Genomic DNA, 26,346 nt, shown 5'->3' on the forward strand with positions numbered 1-26,346 from the left:
GGCGATATGTATCAATCAGACAATGCCATTGGTTTTATATGTGCAAAAATCGTTATTATTTCACTTGTTAAATTTGCAGCAGACAATTAAAGCAATGTCCTTGAATGAGTCAGCATTAACAGAAATAGTCCGGATTTCCATTCAGCTGGGATTGATGAAGCTCTGTCTTATCAGTTGGCTCGTTACACGACAGGGTACCGCACAAAACTGGCAATTTCACAGTGATTCCCTCTATCCTTAGCAATTTTGATGTACCCGTCTTCACCCCAGTCTGTTCCCCAGCTGGAAAATAAGAAAATCCATTGGTGTTGGAATCCAAACGCTAATAAAAGAGACATGTTTGGAGAAGCATCTGTTTTAACTCTGGTATACAATTGGAATTATTTTAGGGACTGAATTCTGGAATTACTGAGCTAGATAATGAGTTGTAAAGAATAAGTTGCATCAGGCTGGAAAGAGTCAATTGTTTTCTTTTACATCAATTGCTGATCTGTACAGTCCGTATGGACTCACTACAACATTTAAAATGGCATGAGGTGAGATCATTATCAGGGATAGGTCTGCAGCTGGAGTAGATATGAAGGGGAAAGTGAATAGCGACGAGTGAGAGCTTTATAGATGGCCTCCTGGAGATTTCCTTCTTGCCATATGGAGGAGGAGATTTTCTCAGAGTTTTTTTTTACCATCATCGTTCTGAGATTGCCTGCTACAGGATATAGTCTGTGCAGAGCATGAGTTGATTTGGGCACAGGTTACCCAGTGTCTCCTGAACTGCAACGATACCTCGGCCTTAAAATTTGTTCCATATCCGGTTACCCTGCCCAAATCACATTTCCAGCTTTACCAAATTGTTCCAGCACCCATTACACTGTAATACTATCTACCTTATTAAACAACAATGTCTATGTTTTTATAAGCCACCCACATACTTTTTCCTCTGGGAAATCATGTAGAAATGTGTGTATGTGTCAGTGTGTGTGTGTCTGTGTCTGTGTGTGTGTGTGTGTCTGTGTGTGTATATTCACCCGAACCACAGGACTTATTTCATCAAACATTTTGTATCTAATCTGGCCCTGAAGATGTGACTGCTTCTTTCAAGCCTGACTGCCGTGATTGTAATAACGGCAGCCAGCGACGCCTCATAGAATAAATCGCTGAAAGGAGACAGACGGTGGTAGTTGATGGAAAATATTCATTCTCGAGTTCAGTTACTAATGAAGTACTACAAGGATCAGTTTTGGATCCATTTTTTTAGTCGATTTTTATATAAATGAACTGAACGAGAGCATAGAAGGATGATGGATTAATATGCGGATGACATTAAGTTCGTTAGAGTTACTAAGGTTGTATGGATTGCGGAGATAGCGAGATAAGCTGAAGAGCTATGACGAAAGGTGGCGAATGCAGTTTAACGTGGAAAAGTGTGAGGTGATTCAGTTTGGAAGGATTCCAATGTAATGGGCGAAGAGTCAGATTCGTGCTTGTGTAGATGAGCACAGAGATCTCGGTGTCGAGGTACATCGATGTTTGAATGTTGCCTCCCAGGTTGCTGGGTTATTGAGACGGCATATGGTGTGTTAGCTTTGATTGTTAGGGGGATTCAGTTTCGGAATTAGGAGATCATGCTTCAAGCCGGACTAAACTCTGTTGCAACCATATTCTGGGTAATGTGCACTGTTCTGGTCACCATATTACAGGAAGAATGTGCATGCTTTGGAACGGGTTCAGATGAGATTTACTGGGAAATCGCCAGTTATGGAGGGAGATATTAAAAGGAAAAGCTGTGGGAGTTAAGGCACTTTTCGTTAGGAAAAAGTTTGAGAGGTGAATTAATTGAGACACATAAGTTAATTAAAATATTTGATAGGTTGGATAGTGAGAGGCTTTTTTCCTTGAATGGCGATGGCTGGCAGGAGGGCTTTAAAATCAACAGTGATAGATATTGGACAGATGTCAGTGGTAGCTTCTTTCCTCAGATTGTTGTCGGGGATTGGAACTCTGCCTGCAACAGTCGAGGTATTGCCACATTTCAGAGTATTTAAATGGTCATTGGTCAGGCATATGGACGAGAATGGAATAATGTTTGTTACATGGGTTTCAGATTGGTTCCACAGGTCGGCGCAACATCGAGTGTTAAAAGGCATGTACTGGGCTGTAAAGTTCTATGTTCTACGTTCCAAAATTGGGGCTGTTATTCTGATCCCATCAGTGCCCTAGTGACAAGTGGTTCGAGCTTTGTCCTTGTATCCCTGTGAACAGTTTGTACAGTTGGGTTTGGGATCTGACTGTGCCGCCCATTTCACCAGTAACTTGTTTTTTTTGTTGTGTATAGCTGTTAATTTTAACCGTATGTTTGTAATTTGTACTGGTAAGTTTAAAAAATGGTTGTGATTCAGGGATAATGACACTCTGATTCCTGCCTCTGTATGAAGCAATCCTTCACACAAGAACTGTACACTTGTAAGTGCAGCGTTACTTGGTGATGGGATACCTACCTCAGACTTTTTTTAGATATCATCTCAGACAGCACAACCATTAAGCATTCAGTTCCAGATAAACACAGTGTTACGTGCTCGCTGAACAGATACACAGTTTGCAGCACAGAGACAGGAAATTCATTCCATGTCACTGTCCCTTCTCCGTCTGTGATCAGGTGTTTGTTATTTCATAGAGTACGGACCTGTTTTTAACCAGCCAATAGTTCATTCCATCCTCAATTCCAAAACCAACCACCAGCACTTCATCGGTTACATATCCATTGCAATTTTCATCATAGTAAACTCCTGTAAGGAGACACATATTAAATGGTTTATCTGTGAAATATTCAATTCGTGTTAATTTAGCTTTGATTAATGAACACTGATGTGTCTGTTTTTTCCTAACTGTCTTCAAATTGATCGTCCTCACTCCGCACCATTACATCTGTTGACTTTAATCAATGTTTCCCAATGACATCGCCTCTGCCATTCTCACTTCCTCTCGGCACATCCTTCAGAGTCATAGAGTTTTATAGCGTAGAAATGCTTCGATCCTTCGATCGAAATCGTCCATGCTGAGCACATAACCTCAACCAATCTAGTCCTATTTTCCAGCAATTGGCCAATATCCCTGTAAACCATTCCTGTTCATGTACCCATCCATATGCCTTTTCTAATGTTGTATTTGTATCACTCTCCACCACTTCCTCTGGTATTTCATTCCAGACACGTACCATGCTCTGTGTGCAAACATTGCTCCTCAGATAACTTTTAAATCTTTCCTTTCTCGCCTTAAACATATGGTCTCTCGTTTTGGACTCTCCTTCTCTTTATTCGTCCCATACCCATTATTGTTTATGAACATCCACAAGCTCACCCTTCAGTCTCTGTCGTACCAGCGAACAAGGCTGCAGCCTTTTCAGCCTCAGGCGAAAGTGAGGACTGCAGATGCTGGAGATCAGAGTCCAGATTAGACTTAATCTGGAAATGCACAGCAGGTCAGGCAGCATCTGAGGAGCAGGAAAATCGACTTCATCAGGAAGGGCTTTTGCCCGAAACTCGATTTTCCTCTTAATCCAGATACAGTGAGTGTCGCGTCTTCAGTTTACAATTAAAAAAAAACGTTGACATGTGCAGTCACTCAGCAGCACATCAGGACAGTTACATCTCACTATCAGTTCTCTTAGCTATAGCACAACGTTTTGAGCTATTTGCATGACTCCGAATGGGAGCAGGTCCATTTCTCATTACCACTCCTGAGCTCAGTTTGTAGCATGGTCTAACTTTAACTCGATGATATCTGACAGCACTGGACGGCATGTAACACGGGGGGAGTGTAGACAGGAACAATGGCAAGGGTCATGGTCCATGGTAAACATTGCAGTAATATTAATGCCAGAATAGTGACAGTAAATGTGTCTGTAGATGTATGATTTCTAATACATTTTCTTGAACAGTCGATATTATGATTCAAAGACATCATCCAGTGCTCTGCGACTTACCTCCTTTATAATGTTGAAAGGATTTCAGACTTGCATTAATCACAACAGACATCGGTCCTATCTCTCTCACAGCTTGTTCCAATGCTGCCTCGCCTCCCCAAACCCATTTGTAGTCAGTGATTTTAGCAGCAATTTTATCTGGCTGAAATCTGCAGTAGTCTGTATCCTAAATTTTAAATAAAATGTTCAAAAGGAATACTCATTAAGATCATAATAAAGCTCTTTTTTTCTTTGCTTGACACTTTTCTGCATTCCGACTTTGGCATCCACTTTATTTTCCCAAACCTGTGCGATATTTGTTCACTACTTGTTGAGAAAAAGGCACATTTTGCGTGACTTAGCACCAAAACAAACCATTTGTTCCAACTCGTCCTCGCCGGTCACATATCCTGACGTATTGTAGTCCCATTTGCGACCACCTGGTCCTGAACACTTCCAATCCATATACCCATCTCCGTACCTTTTTAATTTTGTAATTGTACCAGCCTCCGCCACTTCTTCAGGCAGGTCATTCCATACATACATGATCCTCGGCGCGAGACAGTTACAACTCAGATCATTTATAGGGTTTTCTTGTGTCAAACTTAATATTTATTGCTCAATGTATTCGAAACATTCTACACTTAGACCAAGCAATGGTATTACAAATGACTTGAAATGTGAGAAAATAAAAAAAAGTACTTTGCCTTGACAACTCAATATCCCAATCAAGCTCACCATCGAGTTAGCTCATACAGAAACTACATTTGAACGAGTTGAACCTCTTCACAGTTTTCGGTCGACTCATCTGAAACTTGTGATCATACATTAGTGAATTAAATTCTTCACATACAGATAACCGTTTCCCTTACCGTCAATAATTACATCATAAGAGTCATTGGATTACAACTAATTAGTATTAGTCACAGAACCTATTCAAATATTTCCCCTTTCATCTTAAGGCTCTGCTATCGAGGTTTGGACTCAGATCCCATGGCTACAACATTCTGCTCTTCACCCGCTTCATGTATGTCATGATTTTATAAACCTTGATAATGTCACCCCTCAGCATCTGTTCCTCCGCTTGGAGAAAAGCCCCAGACTATTCAGTCTCTCCCGATAACTGAAACCCAATCCCAGCAACATCCTTGTCAATATTTTCTGCACCCTGTGAAAGTTAACAACATCCTCCCCTGAACAGAGCAACCAAACATGTGTACAGTTTTACAAAAGTGGCCTCACCAATGTCCTGTACAGCTGCAATATGACGTCCCAATACCTGTATCAATGTTTTGAACAATAAAGGTAAATGTGACAAATGCCTCCTTCACCATCCTATCTATCCTCGGCTCCACTTCCAAGGAATTATACACCTACACCCCTCGGCCTTTCTGTAAATTCTTGCATGTTGGAAATGATGGAGTATATTGATTGTCTAAAGTATGGCCTCAATACCCGTGTTTAAACGAAAATTGGAAAATTATAAATATGGTGACTTTGCAGAGTGTTGCTACTGTCTGATGGAGTGAAGATTCTGGTCAATAATTTTCAATTACTTCTCACCAATGTTGCAGTTACTTCAGCTTCAGGACACAGGGCAGAATATGATGCCAACTCTGGGGTGAGATTGATACTGGGAGCGATATTGAAATGGGTGGTTGTGTGTAACAGGAGGGATTGCCACATTCACCCAGATTTAATTCCAAGATGGTTTAAAATGTAGTTGTGGCAGACTGTGTAGCGTTCATTCCCTATTCAAACTTGGCTTGGAGAAGGTGTGATGAGCTGCCTTCCAGAACATTTGAAGAATTTTTGATTGGTACTATTCTGTTCGAGAAGGAGTTCAAGGCTTTTGACCCAAAGTCGGTGACGGAATGTCAATAAATTTCTGAGCCCGGATGGTGAGTGACTTGAGGGGATGTTGCAGGGAGTGGTGTTAACTGTATCTACTGCCCTCCTTGGCGGAAGTGGCCTTCGGTTTGGAAAATTCTGTCTTCACAGCTGTAGTTCGTGGATTGTATATACTGCTATCACTTTGTGATGATATTGGAGGGAATTAATATTTGTGGATTTGATGCCAGACAAATGGAGTGAATGTCCTGGATGGTGTCAAACCTACTCAGTGTCAAAACATAGAACATTGAACAGTGCAGCACAGTGCATGCCCTTCGGACCCCAATGTTGTGTCAAACATTTATCTTAATCTAAGATCAACCTAAATACACACCACTCAAATTGCTGTCATGCATGTGCTTGTCCAGCAGTCGCTTAAATGTTCTGAATGTCTCTAACTTTACGACCAAAGCTAGCAGTGCAGTCCACGAATCAAAAACTCTTTGGAAACAACCTACCTCTGGTATCTTCACTTTACTTTCTCCAGTGACCATAACTGTATGATCTCCCGTGACAGCCTTTTTCCTGGGTAAACGTCTCTGGTTATATTCCACTTCTTTATCCAAGCCATTTACAAAAAAAAACAACAAAGAGCAAAGGCCCAATAACAGATCCGTGCAGGAGTTCACTGGTCTCCGACCTTCAAATGAATGACATCCCATCCACGACCATTTCCTGTCTTCTATCAGCCAGCCAATTCCGTATACAGGCAGCCAAATTTCAATAGATCCTATATCCTCCTAACTTACTGAATGAGCCTGCCGTGGGGAACCCATCTAATACCTTACTGAAATCCATATACATTCTATCCACTGCTCGACCTTCATCAACCTGTTTCGACCCATCGTCAAAGAACGCAATAAGAATTGCGATGCATGACATGCTCCTCAAAAAGCCATATTGATTTTCCTTAATCAAAAATCATTGTCCAAACAATCCAAAATCCTATATCTGCGAACTTTTTCCAGTACCTTACTGACCACAGACGTAAACCTACCTAGACAATAATTTCAGTTTGTTTTCACCTATTTAATTCCTTGAAGAGAATTACAATATATGCCTCCCTCCAAACATAAAGAACTACTCTTGTGAAGGGTTTGGATTCAAAGATCATTGCCAGATGTGCTGCAATCTCACTTCTCACTTCTCGGAGGAAATGTGGATAGATCTGATCCCGCCCTCGAGATTGAATCATACTCACGCTTTCCAGAATTTCTACCATATCCACATTCTAAATATCAATCTGTTCAAGCCTATTAAGCTCTTCCCCAGTATTTTCTCTATCATCAAGCTCCCTCTCTCTCATGAATACTATAGCAAAAAAAAATTCGTTTTGATCCTTCTCTATCTCGCCACGCTCGATGCTTAAGTTCCCTCCATTGGCTTGGACCCAGCTTAGACTCTCTCAGATCATTCTCTTATTCCTAATGTACGTGTGCAAAACATTTGGATTTTTCCAAATCCTTCCCGCCAAGGCTTCTTCATGCCCCCAACCAGCTTTCCTCAGTCGATTTTGAGTTCGTTCCTTTCGACCCTGTAATCTTCAAAATTTGTGCTAGATCCCGCTCTTTTGCTCTTGTCATCCAGGGCTCCTTTCGTTTACAATTCCACACCGGTCTCATTGGGACAAAGTTATTCAACACAGTAAAAATAAGCTCCACATTTCTGTTGTGCATTTCCGTAGAACAATTATTCCTAATTTACACTCCACAGGTCCTGTAGAAGAGCAGTAAAACATCCCGTCTCCAGATTAAATTCCCTCTCATACAGGAGAAAGTGAGGACTGCAGATGCTGGAGATCAGAGCTGAATATGTGTTGCTGGAAAAGCGCAGCAGGTCGGGCAGCATCCAAGGAGCAGGAGAATCGACGTTTCAGGCATGAGCCCTTCTTCCTGAAGAAGGGCTCATGCCCAAAACGTTGATTCTCCTGCTCCTTGGATGCTGCCTGACATGCTGCGCTTTTCCAGCAACACATTTTCAGCTTCCCTCTCATACAGTCCGTTTCTATTCCTCCCCATGTCGACCGCAAAGTTGTAGCATTAATGCTCTCTGTCAACGAAATGCTCTCCCACCGAAATATCTGACATCTGGCCTGGCGAATTGCCTCGCAGCAAATCCAATATGGCCTCCCCCAGTTGGCCTATCTATTTATTGAATCAGGAATACTTCCTGGAAACACCCAACAAAATCATATCCATCCAGATAGTCTGCACCACGGATGTTCCTATTAATATTGGGGAATTTCAAATTACCCTGATCAGCAATTCTGTAAAATCTGCACGTTTCTGAGATCTACTGTCCAATCTGTCCAATGTTTATAGTAGACAACCAATAAAATATCTGTTTCTTTCTTTGTTGTCGGAGCTGCAGTCATCCAGGGAAGTGGTAGTATTCCAACATATCCTTGCCTTTTGTTTAGTTGACGGAAAGGCTTCAGAGATGTTGATAGTGTGCGATTCAGTGATGGGTAAATTATCTCTCTTGTTGGATTTTGTCATTGCCTGGCACTTGTCTGGTGAGAATGTTATTTGTCATTTATCTTCGCAAGTGGAGATATTGTCCACACCTTGCCGCATTAGACACAGATTTCTTCAAAATGTGATAAGAAGGGCTTATGCCTGAAACGTCGATTCTCCTGTTCTTTGGATGCTGCCTGACCTGCTGCGCTTTTCCAGCAACACATTGTCAGCTAAATTCAAATGGTGCTGACAATCGTGTAGATATTCCCCCTGCTTACCTTTTGGATAGAAGATCACTGACGAAGCAGCTGAAGATGGCTGTACCAAGAAGGCTACACTGAGGAACTCCGATCGAAATGTCCTGAGCAGAAAGACATCAAATAACTGCAAACACCTTTCAGTGTGTTCGATATAATTACAACCAAAAGATTTTTTTTCTTCCAATTCCCATTCACTCCAGATTTTCTTGGGCTCCTTCATGTTACGTCATGCCTTGATGGAAAGGGGTGTCATTCTCACTTTAACTCTGGGGTCAGGTCGTTTCCCCAACTATGGAGTGTAAAATAGGGACTAAAGGTGTAATGAATCACAAGCCGAGTATTCGTGCTGGAGTCCAAACTGAGGCTGCCAAATTGGCAATTTATAATACTGAGCAGTCCTGATCCCAATGCCAATATAATTCATTCAGGGTGAGTGAGGTGCTCAATATGAGAGGTCAACGACATGAAAATGTGTTCAGCATTGCTTGTAGATTTAGGGGTCGGGAAAATATCAAGTACCAGTTGAGGAAGGGTACACCTGCTGTTATCTTACCTCACTGCACCACACCCCACCCCAGCCAAACACACCCCGATACAAAGCTGTGTTGTGATCGTCACCTGCCCTCCTCTCACTCAATCACTTACTGTTGGTCTGTTACCCAAGATCAATACCAGCCCTCAGGTTGTTGCACTAAATGTTACTGCCTGCCTGTTGAGCAGGGCCACTGGCCTCTGGCTGGTAATGACCACTCCTTGGCGCTGTCATTTGTGCAAAGCCCTCCTCTTGTCCAGCTCAGTGCCCTTCCCTGTGGCTTCATGAAAAGAGGGGACTCTGTTAATGTTGACTCGCCAGCCAGTGAGTGAGGGGCCATCACCTCCATAAAACATAGCCATATAATAGGTTTAGTTTAGACCGATGCCCAGTTACCAGATCATGTCCGCCTGTCACATGACGAGAGTGTTTCTTTCATTTAGTTGTTTCTTTGGCCAATGAAACGCTGGATTTTGGAGAGCAGAGTGGATGGGCAGACAATGGACTTAAAGTCTGCATTGTCTGTGGCCTCAGTTTACAACAGGAACAATTAAGCAGTGTTGACACAAACCCAAAACAAAAGCAACAGCTGTCCTGGATGATAACGCACAAGTCATCTACAATGAGTCCAGACATGAGAATGTGGAAGAGCTGGGGTAAGAACTTGAAGAATGAACTGAAAAACAAGTTGAAACTGTGTGACATTGAGACAAAGAGCTGGGATTTGCAAGCAAGAGGCTGATCCCAATCAAATCCAATACGCGGGGCAATTGTGACGTGTAGAAAGACAACAACAGCTACTGGAGGAACAACATCAACTGTAAAGCAACTTACGCAAAAACGTCTCCTGAGTATAGATTCAAGCTAAGTTTCTTAATTACTCACAATATGCCAAATGTCAACCCAGCAAGTTGCACGGTAAATGATATTCCTAAAGAGTAAACACCTCTCTTAACAAAGGACCATATTTACACACAGACTTAACAACGACATGAGCACATAATTCGAAGATTTCTCATCAAATGTTCATAACTTCTTATAGCTCACACTCCAAACGTAACTTGTTCCTTTTCATGTAAAATTGCAACTTATATTAGAGTGACTGACCAGCCCGATGGGGCATATGGGAGAAGCAGACAGACTAAAAATAGTTACCTTTATTCCTGACTCTTCAGATCTGTCCATCGCTGTGTTAGGATGTGAACTGTTATAGTGAATGGTGCACGTACCCGTCTGAAGGACAGAACATGCGGAATGTTCCGTTGATTCAGCTGAACGTCATATCCACATGCTAACTCACAGTATCATAGTATCCTCAGAGTGCAGAAAATGCCCATTCGGCCCTACCTTATCCCTGTAACCCTGCGTCTCCCATGGCTTAGACACCTAACTTATAATTCCCTGCGCACTATGGTTAGTTTAACATAGACAATCCCCCTAACCACCACATCTTTGAACTCTGTAAATGGTGATCATTAATTCACAGAAATGGAAGTACTCTTAACTCCTCAGACACATTGGCTGAGGGTACGAGGTGTTGGGTCAAGATGTAGGAGAGCATTCCAAGATAAGGTTGAGATGACTGGGAGTGCTGAAAGATTATATTCTCTCAGCCTTCTTAATACTACTTGTACAGTGACACTTTCAGAAACCTGAGGGCAGACTCTCAGGGAAGGATTGACACAGATCCAGCATGGCAGATCCCATTTGAAAAGCGCTGCATTCCACGGTCTATTGCCATGGATGTTGGAATAAGTCCGTGCTTTTGTAAAGCACCTAAGGATTTTCATTTGAGTTATTTACTGTCACGTGCATATTCTTTGCACATACAGTGACATGTGTTGTATAGTGTTGCCACGCTGCAGCACCATCTCAAAACACATTTAAAATCACAACATACAATATAAAGGAGAAAGAAATGGAGAAATAAAGAAAACGTCCAACTGCATAGTCCTTGCTAAGTGCTCCATCATGGACATGCTGGTCAGGCATGTGTCCCCTTCTCTATCACCGTCGGAATGAAAGTCGCCCAATGTTTGGCAGCATCTTGACTCCGCTGATGCCTTGGTCAAAAGGAGGCCTTGATGGACCTCACTGATGCTGCTAGGCATGACATTGGTCCAAACACGATTCTGTTGTTACCACGAGGCTGCTTTCGACATCGGTTACTAATGCAATCACTGCAGTTGCTGCCGGATCTTGTACTGTGCCGAAGCTCCATTGCTGCCTCCATGAATCTGTGATGGCGACCTGCACTGACAGGTACCCAAACTCAACTTCTCCCCATCTCCATGAATCTGTGCTGGATACAGATCATGACAGGAACCCGAAAACACCTTTCCCCTCCCTCCATGAATCTGCGCTGGATAGCGACACTGACAGAACCCAAACTAATCTTCACTAAATTATGATGGATGCAGGAATAACAGGAAACCAAACTCACCTTTTCTGCCTTCATGAATCTGAGCTGGATACAGATACTGACAGGAAACAAATCTCACCTTCGCTCTGCCTCCGTGAACTTCTGCTGGATACAGACACTGACAGAAAACTAACCCACTTGCACGCTACCTCCATGAATCTGTGCTGGATGCAAATGCTGCCAAAATCCCAGACTCACCTGCACAGCTAATTTTGTGAATCTATGATAGATACCGACATTGCCATGAACGAAAACAGAGCTCATCTGCTCCTGCACGAAACTGTACTGGATATGGACACTGCCACGGACGTAGACTCATCACCGCCTGAGCAGCCATGAATTGGCGTCAGGGCAGGAGCCATGAGGAACCCAACCTCTCTCGGCCATCTCCGTTGTGAGTCCGTGCTGCTCGACTCACTCACAGATTTCGCTGCTCTTCACCAAGAGGTAATTAAAATAAACTCCAAGAAAACTTGCAAGTGAATGCAGACAGGACAGAAGAAATGAAATAAAACGAAATGAGAATGAACCCCGACTCCACCACAATCTTACTAGAAGTCTTGGGGATTTACCTTTCCTGTGTAAGGGTAAGTTTCCTCAGAGTTGATGCCTTGAAAATCAATCACTTGATCAAAGCCGTTCATTGCCGTTCCAGTAGAGCATCCGTTTCTTGGTTCCTGACAATCAATCAGATTCTGTTCACTGAGAGAAACCAGGTTTCCATGCCTTTTTGCCCACTGTCCTTCTATGGCACCAGTTGCACTGAAAGCCCAGTCAGAATGACATTGACCCTAGTGTTGACAGAAATATAACCACATTAAATCATATTGATCGAAAAACGATAGCCAGTTTGCATCTGCATTCATTTGGAACACCGTCTCACACTAATGCTCTTAGTCTAAATGTTTGTTCAGGTTTCTCAGAATTACACGAAATCTGTGAATATCGGTGTGCCTGGGTTCGGATTTGATTTGATTTATGTATTGTAACGTGTCGCGAACAAAAGTGAAACCCTTTGTTTATGAGCAATAGAGGCACATGATAGTATGCGAGAATGAAAAGATCAAAAAAGACTTGGACAAATGGTACATTGTAGAGAGTGGGCACAAGGCAAATTCAATGTAAGCAAGACCAGTATGATTTGAGCTAGAGAGTCTCATAACCGTCTAATAACAGCTGGGGAAAAGCTGTTCCTGCACCTGCTGGTGGATGTGTTCAAGCTTCAGTATCTTCTACCTGACGGAATGCATGTAAGGAGTACATTACCGGGGTGAGGTAGGTCCTTGATGATTTTGCCTGCAGTTTCGTGGCAGCGAGATGTGTAAGTGGAGTTCATAGATAGAGTATTCGATTCTATGATGGTCTGGGACTCGCACATAACCTTCAGTAGTTTATTATGATCCTGAGCTTCGCAGTTGCCATACCTGGCCTTCTGCACCCAGACAGTATGCGCTCAAAGGTGCAGCTGTCGAAGTTAGTGAGGGTCCTTGTGCACATGCCAAAATTCCTGAGCTCTCTGGGGAAAAAGAGGTGTTGTTGTATATTTTCCAACGGCACAAACACATGGTATTTTCCGGAAAGTTTGTCCATTTTGGTCAGTCTAGGAAATTTGACATTTTCCATTCTCTCAACCTCATTCCCATTGATGGAGATGGAAGCGTGTTGTTCTCCTTTCCTTCTGAAGTCAATTATGTGTTATTTAATTTTACCGAAATTGAGAGAGAGAGAGAGACGCTATTCTCATTGCACCACGTCAATCTCCCTTCTGTCTTTTCATTAGTCGTTGTCAAATTCCCCTCCTGTTACAGTGCTGTCGTCAGTGAATGTATAGATGGTGTTCTTTCGGAATTCGTGGGTGTAAAGGGAGTACAGTAACTGGTTGAGCACTCATTATTGGGGGACGCAAGTGGTGAAGGTTATTCGGGAGAAGGTGCAGTTGCCTATCTTCAATGATTGGTATCTGTGGGTCAGGCAGCTGCGGATCAACTTGCAGAGGGTAGAATCATGACCAATGTGACAGGGTTTTGAGTTCAATGTGGAGAGGATAAGAGTGTTGAAGGCAGAGGGGTAGTCAATGAGCAGGAGTCTGACAAAAGTGTCCTTGTCCAGATGTTCCAGGGGTGCAGGGCGAGAGATATTTCACCCACTGTGGACCTGATACTTTAAAAGGCAAATTTTAAGTGACCGAGGCAGGCTGGGAGAATGGAGTTGATGTGGACCCTCACCAGCTTCTCGAAGCACTTCATGATGATTGTGCTCAGGCCACTGGTCGGTCCTCATTAAGGAACAATGCATGAGTTTTGTTTCCTCACTTACGAAGATGATGGTGGACTTCTTGAAGAAGGTTGGGACTTCAGCTTGTAGAAGAGAGAGTTTGAAGATGTCGGAGAATTTTCCGCTAGCTGGTCCACACTGGAGCTGAGTGCCTGGTTGGGACAGTATTTGGGCCAAGCAGCGTCCTTCGGGTTATTCCCAGGAGGACTGATCTGATTTCTACAGCAGTGACTAACAACTTGAAGCATTGACATGTTAAAGGATTATTTGATGATGCAAAGTCTCCTTAATAGCAAAACTTGTCTCATTATTCAATTTCCCCTCTTGACAAATTCACAAAATGCATTGGCTATCTAGGGAACATGGCATGGCTCTCAGAGAGGGACAGGATGAACGCTGTTTCCGATTTGTTACAAACGACCATGGTGTTCGATCAGACCAAATAGCATCTCAGGGCAAGATGCACAGGCTCCTGTTGTATGGGCTTGCCCATGAACTTTGGCATCTGGCATTTTCTGGTCCCCAGTCCAGGGATCGACCATAGTCTGGTGCGGGGGCGGGGGGGTGAGGTGGGGAGTTGTATTTGCGTCTGCAATCCAGAGACTTGGTTTCAACAGTCCTTTGCCGACAAAGTGACCAGTTCGGGGATTGGGAACTTTTGTCACAGGAAGAAGAGTTTGCAATTCTTCACCTCTGAGGGCTGTGCGTTAAGAGGTATGGGAGATTGCAGTTGTGCGCGAGGATGGGTGATAACAAAATATGCAATGGTGAATAAAATGAATCTTGGATGGGAAGGGATTCCATAAATTTGTTGGATGAGGTATGACGGTATTTGCAGCACAGCCTTACCTCTGCAAACCTTGTTCCTCTTCCTTCCACATATGACATCAGGCTCTCAGTACACACATTGATCCTATGTGACCATGTCGTTAGGCATCATGGTGCTGCAGTTATATTAAGCCTTCTCTCCACCGAGAGAGAAACAGCCAAGTGGAAGGTCAAGCTGATACCACTTATCGAAAAGGATCAAATAACGTACGAGGTTTGTCACGCTTGCCACTAAACCTCCCTTTCCTTCATTGTTTCAGATTTAATGAATATCAGTTACTGGGTTGGGCAGGAAGGATCGGACTCCTTGTTGCTGCCTGTTAGCCCTGCAGTGGTTTGTTCAGTCAGCCTCGCAGCATTTCTGTCTGGCGGGGATGAGGAAGCTCTGACAATGATGAGCAGAACTGGGCAGCAGTTTGCAGGTGGAGGCTCAGCCACTTCTATGACATCTTGAGTCTGGATCTTCGGTGTGACCTGTGTGTGCTTCCTCCTCCAGCAAGGCACTGTCCCTATTACTTGTTATTACAAAGTGGCACCTCGACTACAGGCCCGTGGAGCAGTGGTCGATGGGTTACAGCTTTGTGCCCATGGCCAGCAGAGGCTGGGGTTGCTGGGCCTGCTTCTCCATGGCCACTGCGAAACTGTTCTTGGAGATTAGATGATTCATTCATTGGGATATCTGGGTCCCCATAGTGTATCTGCATCCCTGTCGTCTTTCAAGTGTATATCCCTGTCTGCTGCATCTGCTGCTTCCTGGTACATGTTGATATTTGCCGACACCACAGGGTCTCTTCTGCCCGTCCCGGGTCGCTGGCAGCCCTCTGAGTTCTGTGACAAATGACACAGTGAGGTGCTAACCAGACTGTGCTCCCACACCCTCAATAGCTCACATTCCCAGGAAGCTGGTGGTGTGTGCTGGACGCAGCCTTCCTGATATTTCATCTGAGGCCGCAATGCTTTCATGCTCAGAGAACGAGGAGGTGTCTTCTTACCCTGCGGAGCTAGAGTAAATGCTGACAGAACCGGCAGACCACGAGAGACAGAAGTTTCTGGGACCAATGCAAAGATACACTGAAGAATTAATGAGACTGACAGAGTGCTAACAAAGGAGTGAAGAATGGTATTTTCTCGCTTAGTGGAATGTGGGTGTATCATGTTTTCTTGTGAGAAACAAGAGTTACTCCTCACAGGTTGAGGAATCTAGTGTTAGACACCTCTCCACCAATCCAAGAGGTTTCTGTCCTCCAGTGTTCCCTCTTCTCCTTGAATGACAGAAAGGGAAGGATTGAGTGAGAGATTTAAGTTTTGCATGGTTCTTGGTGTTGGTACATGGCGGGAGGTATTCCAAGGTAGTGAAGTTGAAATGCCGATGCGATGTTGGTTTGGAAGATGAGGAAGACGTCAGTGACAGCATGAATCTGGGTAGGAGGGGGTGCTGGGGCTGGGATAGAGTGAGTCGGAGGGAGAAGGTGGGTGGTCACAGAGATTCTGACACATCGCATTCTTACGGCACTGTTGGTTGTTTTTCTGTACCATTCTCTGGCATGTTCGAAAGCATTCCTATCTGAGCAGGGCAAGGTTGCCATGCTAGTGCTCATGTGGGTGCACAGCAGCTTTTTTGTGATGGCTCAGCTCCCAGGATATCGGGCACTAATCAGGAATCTATTGAATTGTTCCGGGAATAACGTGTGGGAAGATTAGGCTCGAATCGGATATGCGAGATGTTATAGCTGCATTGACGTAGCTAACGAGATGGTTTTTACAACGATAGTGAGAAATCTCACTGAGTCTCATGGTGGTATCCCTCCTAAACATACAATGCAACTGACACTTAGAGAATTACAGTATAATCCGATCTTTTACAACTCCCATTTGTACACAATACTTCATATACTTACCAGCAGGCTCTGCCTTCCTGTCGATCAGCCTTGTCAGGTTGGAGAGCATGATTGAGAGAGGTACAAAGCCCAACAGAAGTGAACTGTGAACGTGGTTTTAAAAGTTGGGGTGTCGAGCATATGATCGAATATCCTTTGAATGAGACTGGTCATGTTATCACAAGGAAGCTTGGCATTGCAGTTTGCAACATTACCATTGTTGAGTTTTGCCAATGTACATTTAAACTAATATTTATTATATCGGAATTGTACTGGTAGACTTCAATTTTACAATTTAATCTCACCATTGAATTTGTTTTTGAAGTAAAATTTCTATAGATATTATGAGTAAAAGCACGAACATTACCATTGATACATATACCATGCTCCCTTGCCTGACCATAACCAACACCAGGAAACAAATGCAACAAGAAAGCAGGAGAAGCAATTTAGGTTAAAAATGATCTACTGAAACGGAGCCTTTCCTAACAATTCCTACAAGCTGATCATAATGTCCAATCCTATTGAGAAATTAATGTCTGCACTTAATAATCTTGAGAGTTTTTTCTGATTTTTACCTGGTTTTTCACTGGAGTAACTAATCCTTCTCTACGCCAGTCAACAGTTGCAGTTCTCAATTCAATGTGACTTTCTTCAGATTCACGACTTTCATCTCTTTCATCAGTTTCAATTTCAGTCATGTTGACAGCTTCGATTCGGAGAAATCCATTCATGAGCTTATTGAACTCTTCATTGGTCTGAAAATTCAAACACATTGGTGAAATGATTGACTTTTAGTGGTGATTATGTCAATAACGTAAGAGAGCTACATTCTACATATTCGCTGACATGAGCATGAAGTGCGATGAAAGCAATGAGGGCACTCGTTAATCGTGTTTAATCTTTGACTGAATAAATGAGCAGCAGGCAAAGAAGTGGCCATCCATTTCGTCCGAATCCAATATAAAGCTGTGTGAGAAACCTCGAGCAGCTCAAATATCTCTGTTCGATTGTTCAATTACCAAAATGGCAGGAGCTTTATACATGTGTTTCATTTCGCAAGAATCAGTTCGATAGTCGTCTCTGATCATTAAAACCTGACAGGTCAATTTCATCATGGAAGGATAGGTTAAGTCTCCTCAGATTGGTGGGGTTTATTGGTGTTTGAGATAAACCTTCCCAATCAGGAGGATTACAAATTTCATCAATTGCCTGACCTGATTTCCGGATAACACGTTGGCCTTGAGTTGGCCTCATGGCCCTTGGACCATTAGATTTAGATGCGAAACTCAGATTGTTCATTTTCATGAAGATACTGGATTGGAATGGTTAGAAAAGGACCAGATTTGATGCTATCCATCATCACATAACTTATCATCCGGAACTGTGGATGTCTACATATCAAACTGAGATTGCAGACTGGTATTGAATCATCTTGTATCTCTTTTTGATGGGTAGGGAGGGGTATATGTCGGTTTGAAAGTGGATTGTATATGTCCCATCCTCTGAGTAATAAATTGGGCCCTAGGTACATGCAAAAGTCCGAGTTGCGACTGCCTTTTTGCAGGCTATATGGAGCACGCCTTGTTCCAGTCCTACTCTGACCCCTGTCAAAGTTCTGTCTCTGATCCATTGATTGTTGCTTCCTACTCTCACCCAGAATTAGAAAGAGTAATCAATTTTACTTCGAATTTCCACCCTTGTCCCAACTTCACTTGGAAAATCTGAAAATCTTCCTTTCCTTTCTTGATTTTAATGTTTCCATTTAAGGGCTATACCATCGACTGTCTCCCACAGTTACGTTGAACTACGTCTCCTCACACCCTGCAATCTGCAAAGATTCCATTCGATTTTCCAGGCTCTCCACCTGTACTGCATGTTCATTGGTGTCACCACCCACTGGGGTGTTTATCCTTACCTAAGGACTCCTCTCAATGCTGTTGACAGGCTGTCTTACTCAGTTTGCGCAATTGTTTCCTCACCCATAAGAACATAGGAAATAGCAACATGAGTAGACTAGTGGCCCCTCCACCCTGCTCCATCATTCCATTCTGATTGACCCAAAATTGTCCATGTTCCCGTTCCTTCATTTTCATTGTAACCCTTGATTCCCCTACCGCTTAAGAATCTCTCTCAGATTAGGCATACAGAGAGGCCTAGTGTCATAGAGATGTACAGTATGGAAACAGACCCTTCGGTCCAACCTGTCCATGCTGACCAGATATCCCAACCCAATCTCGTCACATCTGCCAGCACCCAACCCGTATCACTCCAAACCCTTCCTATTCATATACCCATTGCAAATGCCCTTCAAATGTTGCAATTGTGCCAGCCTCCACCACATGGTCTGGAAGCTTGATCCATCCATGTACTACCTACTGTGTGAAAACGTTGCCCCTTAGGTCTCTTTTATGTCATTTCCCTCTCACCCTCAACCTTTGCCCTCTAGCTCTGGATTCCCGATCCCAGGGAAAAGAAATACTTTGTCGAATTATCCTATGCATGCACCTCGTAATTTTGTAAACCTGCATAAGATCACTCCTTACCCTCTTACGCTGCAGGGAACACAACCTCAACTTGTTCAGCCTCTTCCTATCGCTCAGTTCCTCAGTCCTGCCAAAATACTTATTCATCTTTTCTGAACCCTTTCAAGTTTCACAACATCTTTCCGAGTGAATTGAGACCAGACTTGCACGCAATATGCCAACAGTGGCCTAACCAATGTCCTCTACAACAGCAACATGACATCCCAACACCTGTATTCAATAATATGACAAATACAGGGGAGCATAAAAAACGCTTTCTTCACTTTCCTATCTTCCTGCAAAGACATTCAGGCCTCAGAGAGAAGGATTTCCTCCACACCTCGATTTCAAAAAGCTGTTATTGTGATTCGATGATGTCAATTCCGAGCCTCTCTCATTCACGTCAACATCATCTGTGCACTCACCCTTTTAAACCAAGTAAGAACATATAAATTTCAAAGGGATCACCTGTCATTCTTATAAACCCCATTCAGTAAAGTCCCAACCTGATTAGTCTTTCCTCGCTGGACAATATTTGATGCAGTTGTTCCCCTCCATCCCAGAAGAAAAATAGGATTATTTCTGTCTTCACTTTCTACCATCCCATTCTCTGTTTCTTTTTTAGCGAACAAATCGTCTACCAATGCCAATATGTTACGCACTAAACCATAAGCTGTTATTTTGTTTAGCAACAGCTGATGTGGCACTGCATGACATGTCTTTTAAAATTGCAAGTGCACACAATATATCGGCTTTCCTGTGGTAAAAAAAAAGTTTTGTCTCTTTGTTCACTTAATAACATTTGTGTGCACATAGGTCCAGCAAGTTATTAAAGAGGCAAAACAAATATTTGTCTTTAATGCAGGGCAAAGACAGTATCAAAGTGGGGAAGTCTTGTTGCCATTGGACAAACACAGAAGGCACTGTGATGAGCATTGATTTCACTCGTTACGGAGGAATATTTGGAAGGAAATTTGAAGCTGGTTAATCAAAATTATTCCTACGAAGAAGAGGGTTATCACAAGAGAAACATTTTCACAGACTGGGCTCACTCCACAATAAAGTTGAGGAGAATGAGTGCTGATCATACTGAAACAAATAAGATTCGAGGGGGATTGACAGGGCAAATGGTGAGAGGATGATTTTCTTGATGGGAAATGTGAGAACAGAACCAAGGCCTGACGTAGTCATTGTCGCTATTATTTACTTATCTATGCGACTTAACTCTGTGATCTGCCTGTATTGTTCGCAAGACAAAGCTTTTCTCTCTGCCTCAGTACATGTCACATTAATTTCAATTCGATTCAATTCAATTCAGTTCAGTTCAGTTCAGTTCAGCTCAGTTCAATTCAATCCAATTCAATTCGATTAATGTGTTTTCAATTCATGGAATGCTGGTGTAATGTTGATGTCATTAGTCACATTTTTTTGAGATGCCAAGAATTGGGGAAATTACCAACTGTCCTGAGGAGCAATAATACAGAGAGAAGGATCATGTACTTCAATTTGATTGGAATGCAGACACGTTTAACTGCTGTGAGATAATGTTTAGTCAGCGACAGGTAGGGCGGAGCCAGAGATCCAGCAGACTCAAGAAGAAAATTGATGCCGAAGGGAGCAGCTTCCACAGTACAGAATGCAACTCCGGCTTCCAGACGTCATAATGGACAGCATCTGTGAAGACTTAACAACATAGAGGTGTATCCATAGTGTGACTGCCGTCTATAGAAGGAGCCCAAGCCAGCCAGTGTTAGAACATAGAACATAGAACAATACAGCACAGAACAGGCCCTTCGGCCCACGATGTTGTGCCGAACTTCTAACCTAGATTAAGTACCCATCCATGTACCTATCCAAATGCCGCTTAATGATTCCGACTCTACCACTCCCACGGGCAGCGCATTCCATGCCCCCACCACTCTCTGGGTAAAGAACCCACCCCTGACATCTCCCCTATACCTTCCACCCTTCACCTTAAATTTATGTCCCCTTGTAACACTCTGTTGTACCCGGGGAAAAAGTTTCTGACTGTCTACTCTATCTATTCCTCTGATCATCTTATAAACCTCTATCAAGTCACCCCTCATCCTTCGCCGTTCCAACGAGAAAAGGCCGAGAACTCTCAACCTATCCTCGTACGACTTCCTCTCCATTCCAGGCAACATCCTGGTAAATCTTCTCTGCACCCTCTCCAAAGCTTCCACATCTTTCCTAAAGTGAGGCGACCAGAACTGCACACAGTACTCCAACTGTGGCCTAACCAAAGTCCTGTACAGCTGCAACATCACTTCACGACTCTTGAATTCAATCCCTCTGCTAATGAACGATAATACTCCATAGGCCTTCTTACGAACTCTATCCACCTGAGTGGCAACCTTCAAAGATCTATGTACATAGACCCCAAGATCCCTCTGTTCCTCCACCTGACTAAGAACCCTACCATTAACCCTGTATTCCGCATTCTTATTTGTTCTTCCAAAATGGACAACCTCACACTTGGCAGGGTTGAACTCCATCTGCCACTCCTCAGCCCAGCTCTGCATCATATCTAAGTCCCTCTGCAGCCGACAACAGCCCTCCTCACTGTCCACAACTCCACCTATCTTCGTATCATCTGCAAATTTACTGACCCACCCTTCGACTCCCTCATCTAAGTCATTAATAAAAATTACAAACAGCAGAGGACCCAGAACTGATCCCTGCGGAACTCCACTTGTAACTGGGCTCCAGGCTGAACATTTACCATCTACCACCACTCTCTGCCTTCGACCGGTTAGCCAGTTTTCTATCCAATTGGCCAAATTTCCCTCTATCCCATGCCTCCTGACTTTCCGCATAAGCCTACCATGGGGAACCTTATCAAATGCCTTTCTAAAATCCATGTACACTACATCCACTGCTCTACCCTCATCCACATGCTTGGTCACCTCCTCAAAGAATTCAATAAGACTTGTAAGGCAAGACCTACCCTTCACAAATCCGTGCTGGCTGTCCCTAATCAAGCAGTGTCTTTCCAGATACTAATAAATCCTATCCCTCAGTACCCTTTCCATTACTTTGCCTACCACAGAAGTAAGACTAACAGGCCTGTAATTCCCGGGGTTATCCCTATTCCCTTTTTTGAACAGGAGCACATCATTCGCAACTCTCCAGTCCCCTGGTACCATCCCCGTTGCCAGTGAAGACGAGAAGATCATTGCCAACGGTACTGCAATTTCCTCTCTTGCTTCCCACATAATCCTAGGATATATCCCGTCAGGCCCGGGGGACTTGTCTATCCTCAGGTTGTTCAAAATGTCCAACACATCTTCCTTCCTAACAGGTATCTCTTCTGGCTTACCAGTCCATTTCACACTCTCCTCTTCTACAATACGGTCCCTCTCGTTCGTAAATACTGAAGAGAAGTACTTGTTCAAGACCTCTCCTATCTCTTCCGACTCAATACACAGTCTCCCACTACTGTCCTTGATCGGACCTACCCTCGTTCTCGTCATTCTCAGGTTTCTCACATACGCATAAAATGCCTTGGGGTTATCCTTGATGCTATCCGCCAACGATTTTTCATGCCCTCTCTTAGCTCTCCTAATCCCTTTCTTCAGGTCCCTTCTGGCTATCCTGTATCCCTCCACTGCTCTGTCTGAATCCTGTTTCCTCAACCTTATGTAAGCCTCCTTCTTCCTCTTTACCAGACATTCAACCTCTCTCGTCAACCAAGGCTCCCTCACACGACCATTTCTTTCCTGCCTGATAGGTACATACATATCATGGACACGTCGTATCTGCTCTTTGAAAAAGTTCCACATTTCCACCATATCCTTCCCTGACAGCCTATGCTCCCAACGTATGCTCCTCAAATCCTGCCTTACAGCATCGTAATTTCCCTTCCCCCAATTATAAAATCTACCTTGTTGTGCGCACCTATCTCTCTCCATAACCAAGGTGAAAGTCACAGAATTGTGATCACCATCACCAAAATGTTCACCCACTAACAAGCCCACCACTTGTCCCGGTTCATTACCGAGTACCAAATCCAATATGGCCTCCCCTCTGGTTGGACAATCTACATACTGCGTTAGAAAAGCTTCCTGGACACACTGCACAAACACCGCCCCACCAAATCTACTTGATCTAAAGAGCTTCCAATCAATATTTGGGAAGTTGAAGTCGCCCATGACTACGACCCTGTGGCTTCTGCACCTTTCCAAAATCTGTTTCCCAATATGTTTCTCCACATCTCTGCTGCTATTGGGGGGCCTATAGTAAACACCCAACAAGGTGACTGCACCTTTCCTATTTCTGACTTCAGCCCATACTACCTCCAGAGGCAGATCCCCCTCAAACTTCCTTTCTGCAGCCGTTATACCATTTCTAATTAGCAATGCCACCCCCCGTCCTTTTTTCCCACCCTCCCTAATCTTACTGAAACACCTGTAACCAGGAACCTCCAACAGCCATTCCTGTCCCTCATCTACCACGTTTCCGTGATGGCCACAACATCGTAGTCCCAGGTACCGATCCACGCCTTAAGTTCACCCACCTTATTTCTGTTACTCCTTGCGTTGAAGTATACGCACTTGAGCCCATCTCTGTGTCCGCAAGTCGTCCCTGTCAGTGCTACCTTCTCCACAGCCGCCCTCCAGTCTTGGGCATCCTGACACACAGCTAGCTTACTTGCTGGACTACAAGTCCGGATCCCATCCCCCTGCCAAATTAGTTTAAACCCCCCCGAAGAGTGTTGTTTAATGCAATTTAGTTGTACAGAATCTGATCGTGCAAGTGAGCAGAAATTATCGAATCAGGGGATTGTTAGTCATTAGAGTTCTCTTCCGCAGAGAGAAATGTAGACTTGAGTCATTGAATATACACAAACTTGAGAGAGATGTTTTTGATTTCCAGAGGAGTTACGGGTTATAGAAACCTGGAATGAGAAGGAAGGAATCAACAATTTGGAGTAAAGTGAGATCAGTCATTGAGTGTACTGAATGAGTGAGTCAGCTTGGAGGACCAAATGTCCAAGTGCTGCTCATGTAGCTGAATATAACTTCACAATTATATTGCTTCACAATTTCACAATGACCAGCATCAAATAGATCTCAGACGATACATCCTGTACACACCAGAGCTGCAAATTTGTTCATTCCCACTTTAGATGTGTGTTTTCCCAATGAGTGTTCGATGTTGTGTTTTTCGATGTATCTCATATTGTCCTCCCATGTCATTCTCCTGTAGCTCTCCTCATCCTGAATAAAGAGATTAATATAATCAGGCTGCAGCATCTTTCATTTATAAAATTATACAGAAGCATTAAAAATCCGCTTGTGAAACCTGAAAGAACATTTTGCTGTCAGGGTCCATCCTCCCACCCAAAATTATTAATCAGGTTCCCCTCACCCCACTCAAAATAACGCGCCCATAGCAAAACCTGTCGAGCTGCCAGTCTGAGAGATTCATGCTGAAAGTGAATTAAGAATAAAATAGCTGAACAAGAGGATGGTTTAATCGACCGTCATGAATGACGTTGACAATGGATACGTTCTCTCTCCTACCACCTGTCCCAGTCTGAAGTCAGATTAAGCCAGTGGCAGGCAGGGAATTCAATAAGCCACGTCCTTGCGAAAAAGCCGAGGCCAATACATGGGCAATTACTGTGCATGTATATACCTTCTTATCCTGTTGTGTGAGAGACCTGCCTTAAGCTGCCAGCATAGTAAAATCAGTGTCGGCAAAGAGACGCTTCATTGAATGGGCCGCTTGAGATAATCAGACGGCTTCCCCATCCCTCTGTCTCCAAGTTGCCAACTTACAATTGCCTCTTCAACACCAAGAATGGATCTTAATCTTCTAGAGACAGTTTGTGGTCTTTGTAGTAAATCCAACAGGACTGCAGCGGGATCCTAGTAAATTAAGATACACCAAGTCGCTACTGATTCACTTTGTGTTTGATCAGTTCTCTAATGAAGTTAGAAACTTGGAGAATACCCATTGAATTTCAAGACCAATATTTTCTCAATGTCACTTCACTCAACAGGTACCTGTCATTGACTGCAACTACATATTCTCAATCTCTGCCAATTGTGTGCAGATCATTCCTATTCTGAGTGAGCTTAACATTACAGACTCTCCTTTTACCTTGGTGTACTGGTTCCCATGTTGTGATTTCCAATTTTTCCAGTCTTCATCCAATTTCGAATCAAATGTGCCTGTTGAGGCTGCAGCCAGAATAGATACCGCCACACTGCCCAGAAAGAGCCAGAAGTTCATGATGGACAACCTAATAGGCAAAACCAGTGGGCTTTAGACAGGGAGTGGGTACTTTTCAAGTTAGCTGTTTCCTTATTCTGAGAAGGAACAATATAAATTGTACTAATAATACAAACAATAAAATTCCAACAATTCATCCAATGCTGAAAGTTTAATGTAATTCACCTTCATGAGGCATCGTCAGTAGATTGGAATCTTCCAGCACGAGATTGATCAAATTAATGACGTTTCAAATTTAAAACCAATTATTGGAATGAACACGGTAAAATGAAATCATACTTTTCCATAAATTGCCTTCTTGTGATGAAGGTTATTTGACTCAAGGTCCACAGGTTTAATCAGTCAACAGCTCATGTCGTAATGATTACATTGCATTCAACCTCACATTGAGCAATGAATCCTTAGAAGGCATGGCTGTAGGATTAGCAACAGGAAATAAAGAACAGGTGGACATATTATATTGTTATCTTCTGTCACTTTAGAGAATGCAAAAATAATCTGAAGATGACATGTAAATCGCGAGTTGAAAGGGAAGGAAGAAATTGACCAAATGCAATCAAAATGGAAAGATACAGGGAAAAAAAAATCAAACTCAAAAAACTTGTATGTCCTCAGAAAAAGATAGAATTAATGATAGAATTCCGAAATTGAATGTGTGCAGCATTTTTAAAATGTTGATGTAAAAAGTCACAGAACAATGGGTATGACATGAAAGTTGTTTCAGAGGAGTGGTTCCAAAATGGTCTCGGAAGGGACCATTCAACTGAGTATTCAAGAATCCTTCATGTTTGAGAAGTAAACGAACAAGGCGGAGGGAATTTGGCCAACTCGTTTGATAAGCTTCAATGTGAAAAGGGAAAGTTGAAACGAGAGGTAAGCATTTGTGTTTTTTTTACACAGAGGCTGGTACATGCCTTGAAAATGCTGCCAGTTGAGGTGCTAAAAGTATATGCAATGTCGAAGTTAAGAGAAATGTAGACAGACACATGAACAGGCAGGATATGGAGGGTCACAGAACATGTGAAATCAGATGAGATTAAATTAGAAAAGCATCATG

The 26,346-nt window shown here is 43.2% G+C and overlaps 1 protein-coding gene across 1 annotated transcript; it reads right to left on the reverse strand.

Annotated features, from left to right (window-relative positions):
- Positions 1–87: 87 nt before the first annotated feature.
- LOC148134769 (procathepsin L-like) lies at positions 88–25,301 on the reverse strand. The gene is made up of 7 exons (XM_087985419.1): positions 25,158–25,301; positions 24,146–24,268; positions 17,082–17,261; positions 12,097–12,315; positions 3,980–4,145; positions 2,681–2,783; positions 88–282 (listed from the first exon to the last, which is right to left on the reverse strand). Exons 1-7 carry the CDS (start codon positions 25,287–25,289, stop codon positions 183–185), a joined length of 1,023 nt encoding a protein of 340 aa, XP_087841545.1. The 5' UTR covers positions 25,290–25,301; the 3' UTR covers positions 88–182.
- Positions 25,302–26,346: the final 1,045 nt, after the last annotated feature.

Source organism: Chiloscyllium plagiosum, unplaced genomic scaffold (genome assembly GCF_037043375.1).
Source record: "Chiloscyllium plagiosum isolate Xiang-an unplaced genomic scaffold, Cpla_swu_hap1 HiC_scaffold_52, whole genome shotgun sequence".
Lineage (NCBI taxonomy): Eukaryota > Metazoa > Chordata > Chondrichthyes > Orectolobiformes > Hemiscylliidae > Chiloscyllium > Chiloscyllium plagiosum.

Excerpts from the sequence above, each read along its gene's own strand:
- LOC148134769 (XM_087985419.1), bottom strand. The coding sequence starts at position 25,289 with ATGAACTTCTGGCTCTTTCTGGGCAGTGTGGCGGTATCTATTCTGGCT. Across the intron at positions 12,316-17,081 it reads TTACTCCAGTGAAAAACCAG|GGTCAATGTCATTCTGACTG; the intron begins GTAAAAATCAGA and ends TGTCAACACTAG. Across the intron at positions 4,146-12,096 it reads CTTACCCTTACACAGGAAAG|GATACAGACTACTGCAGATT; the intron begins GTAAATCCCCAA and ends TTTAAAATTTAG.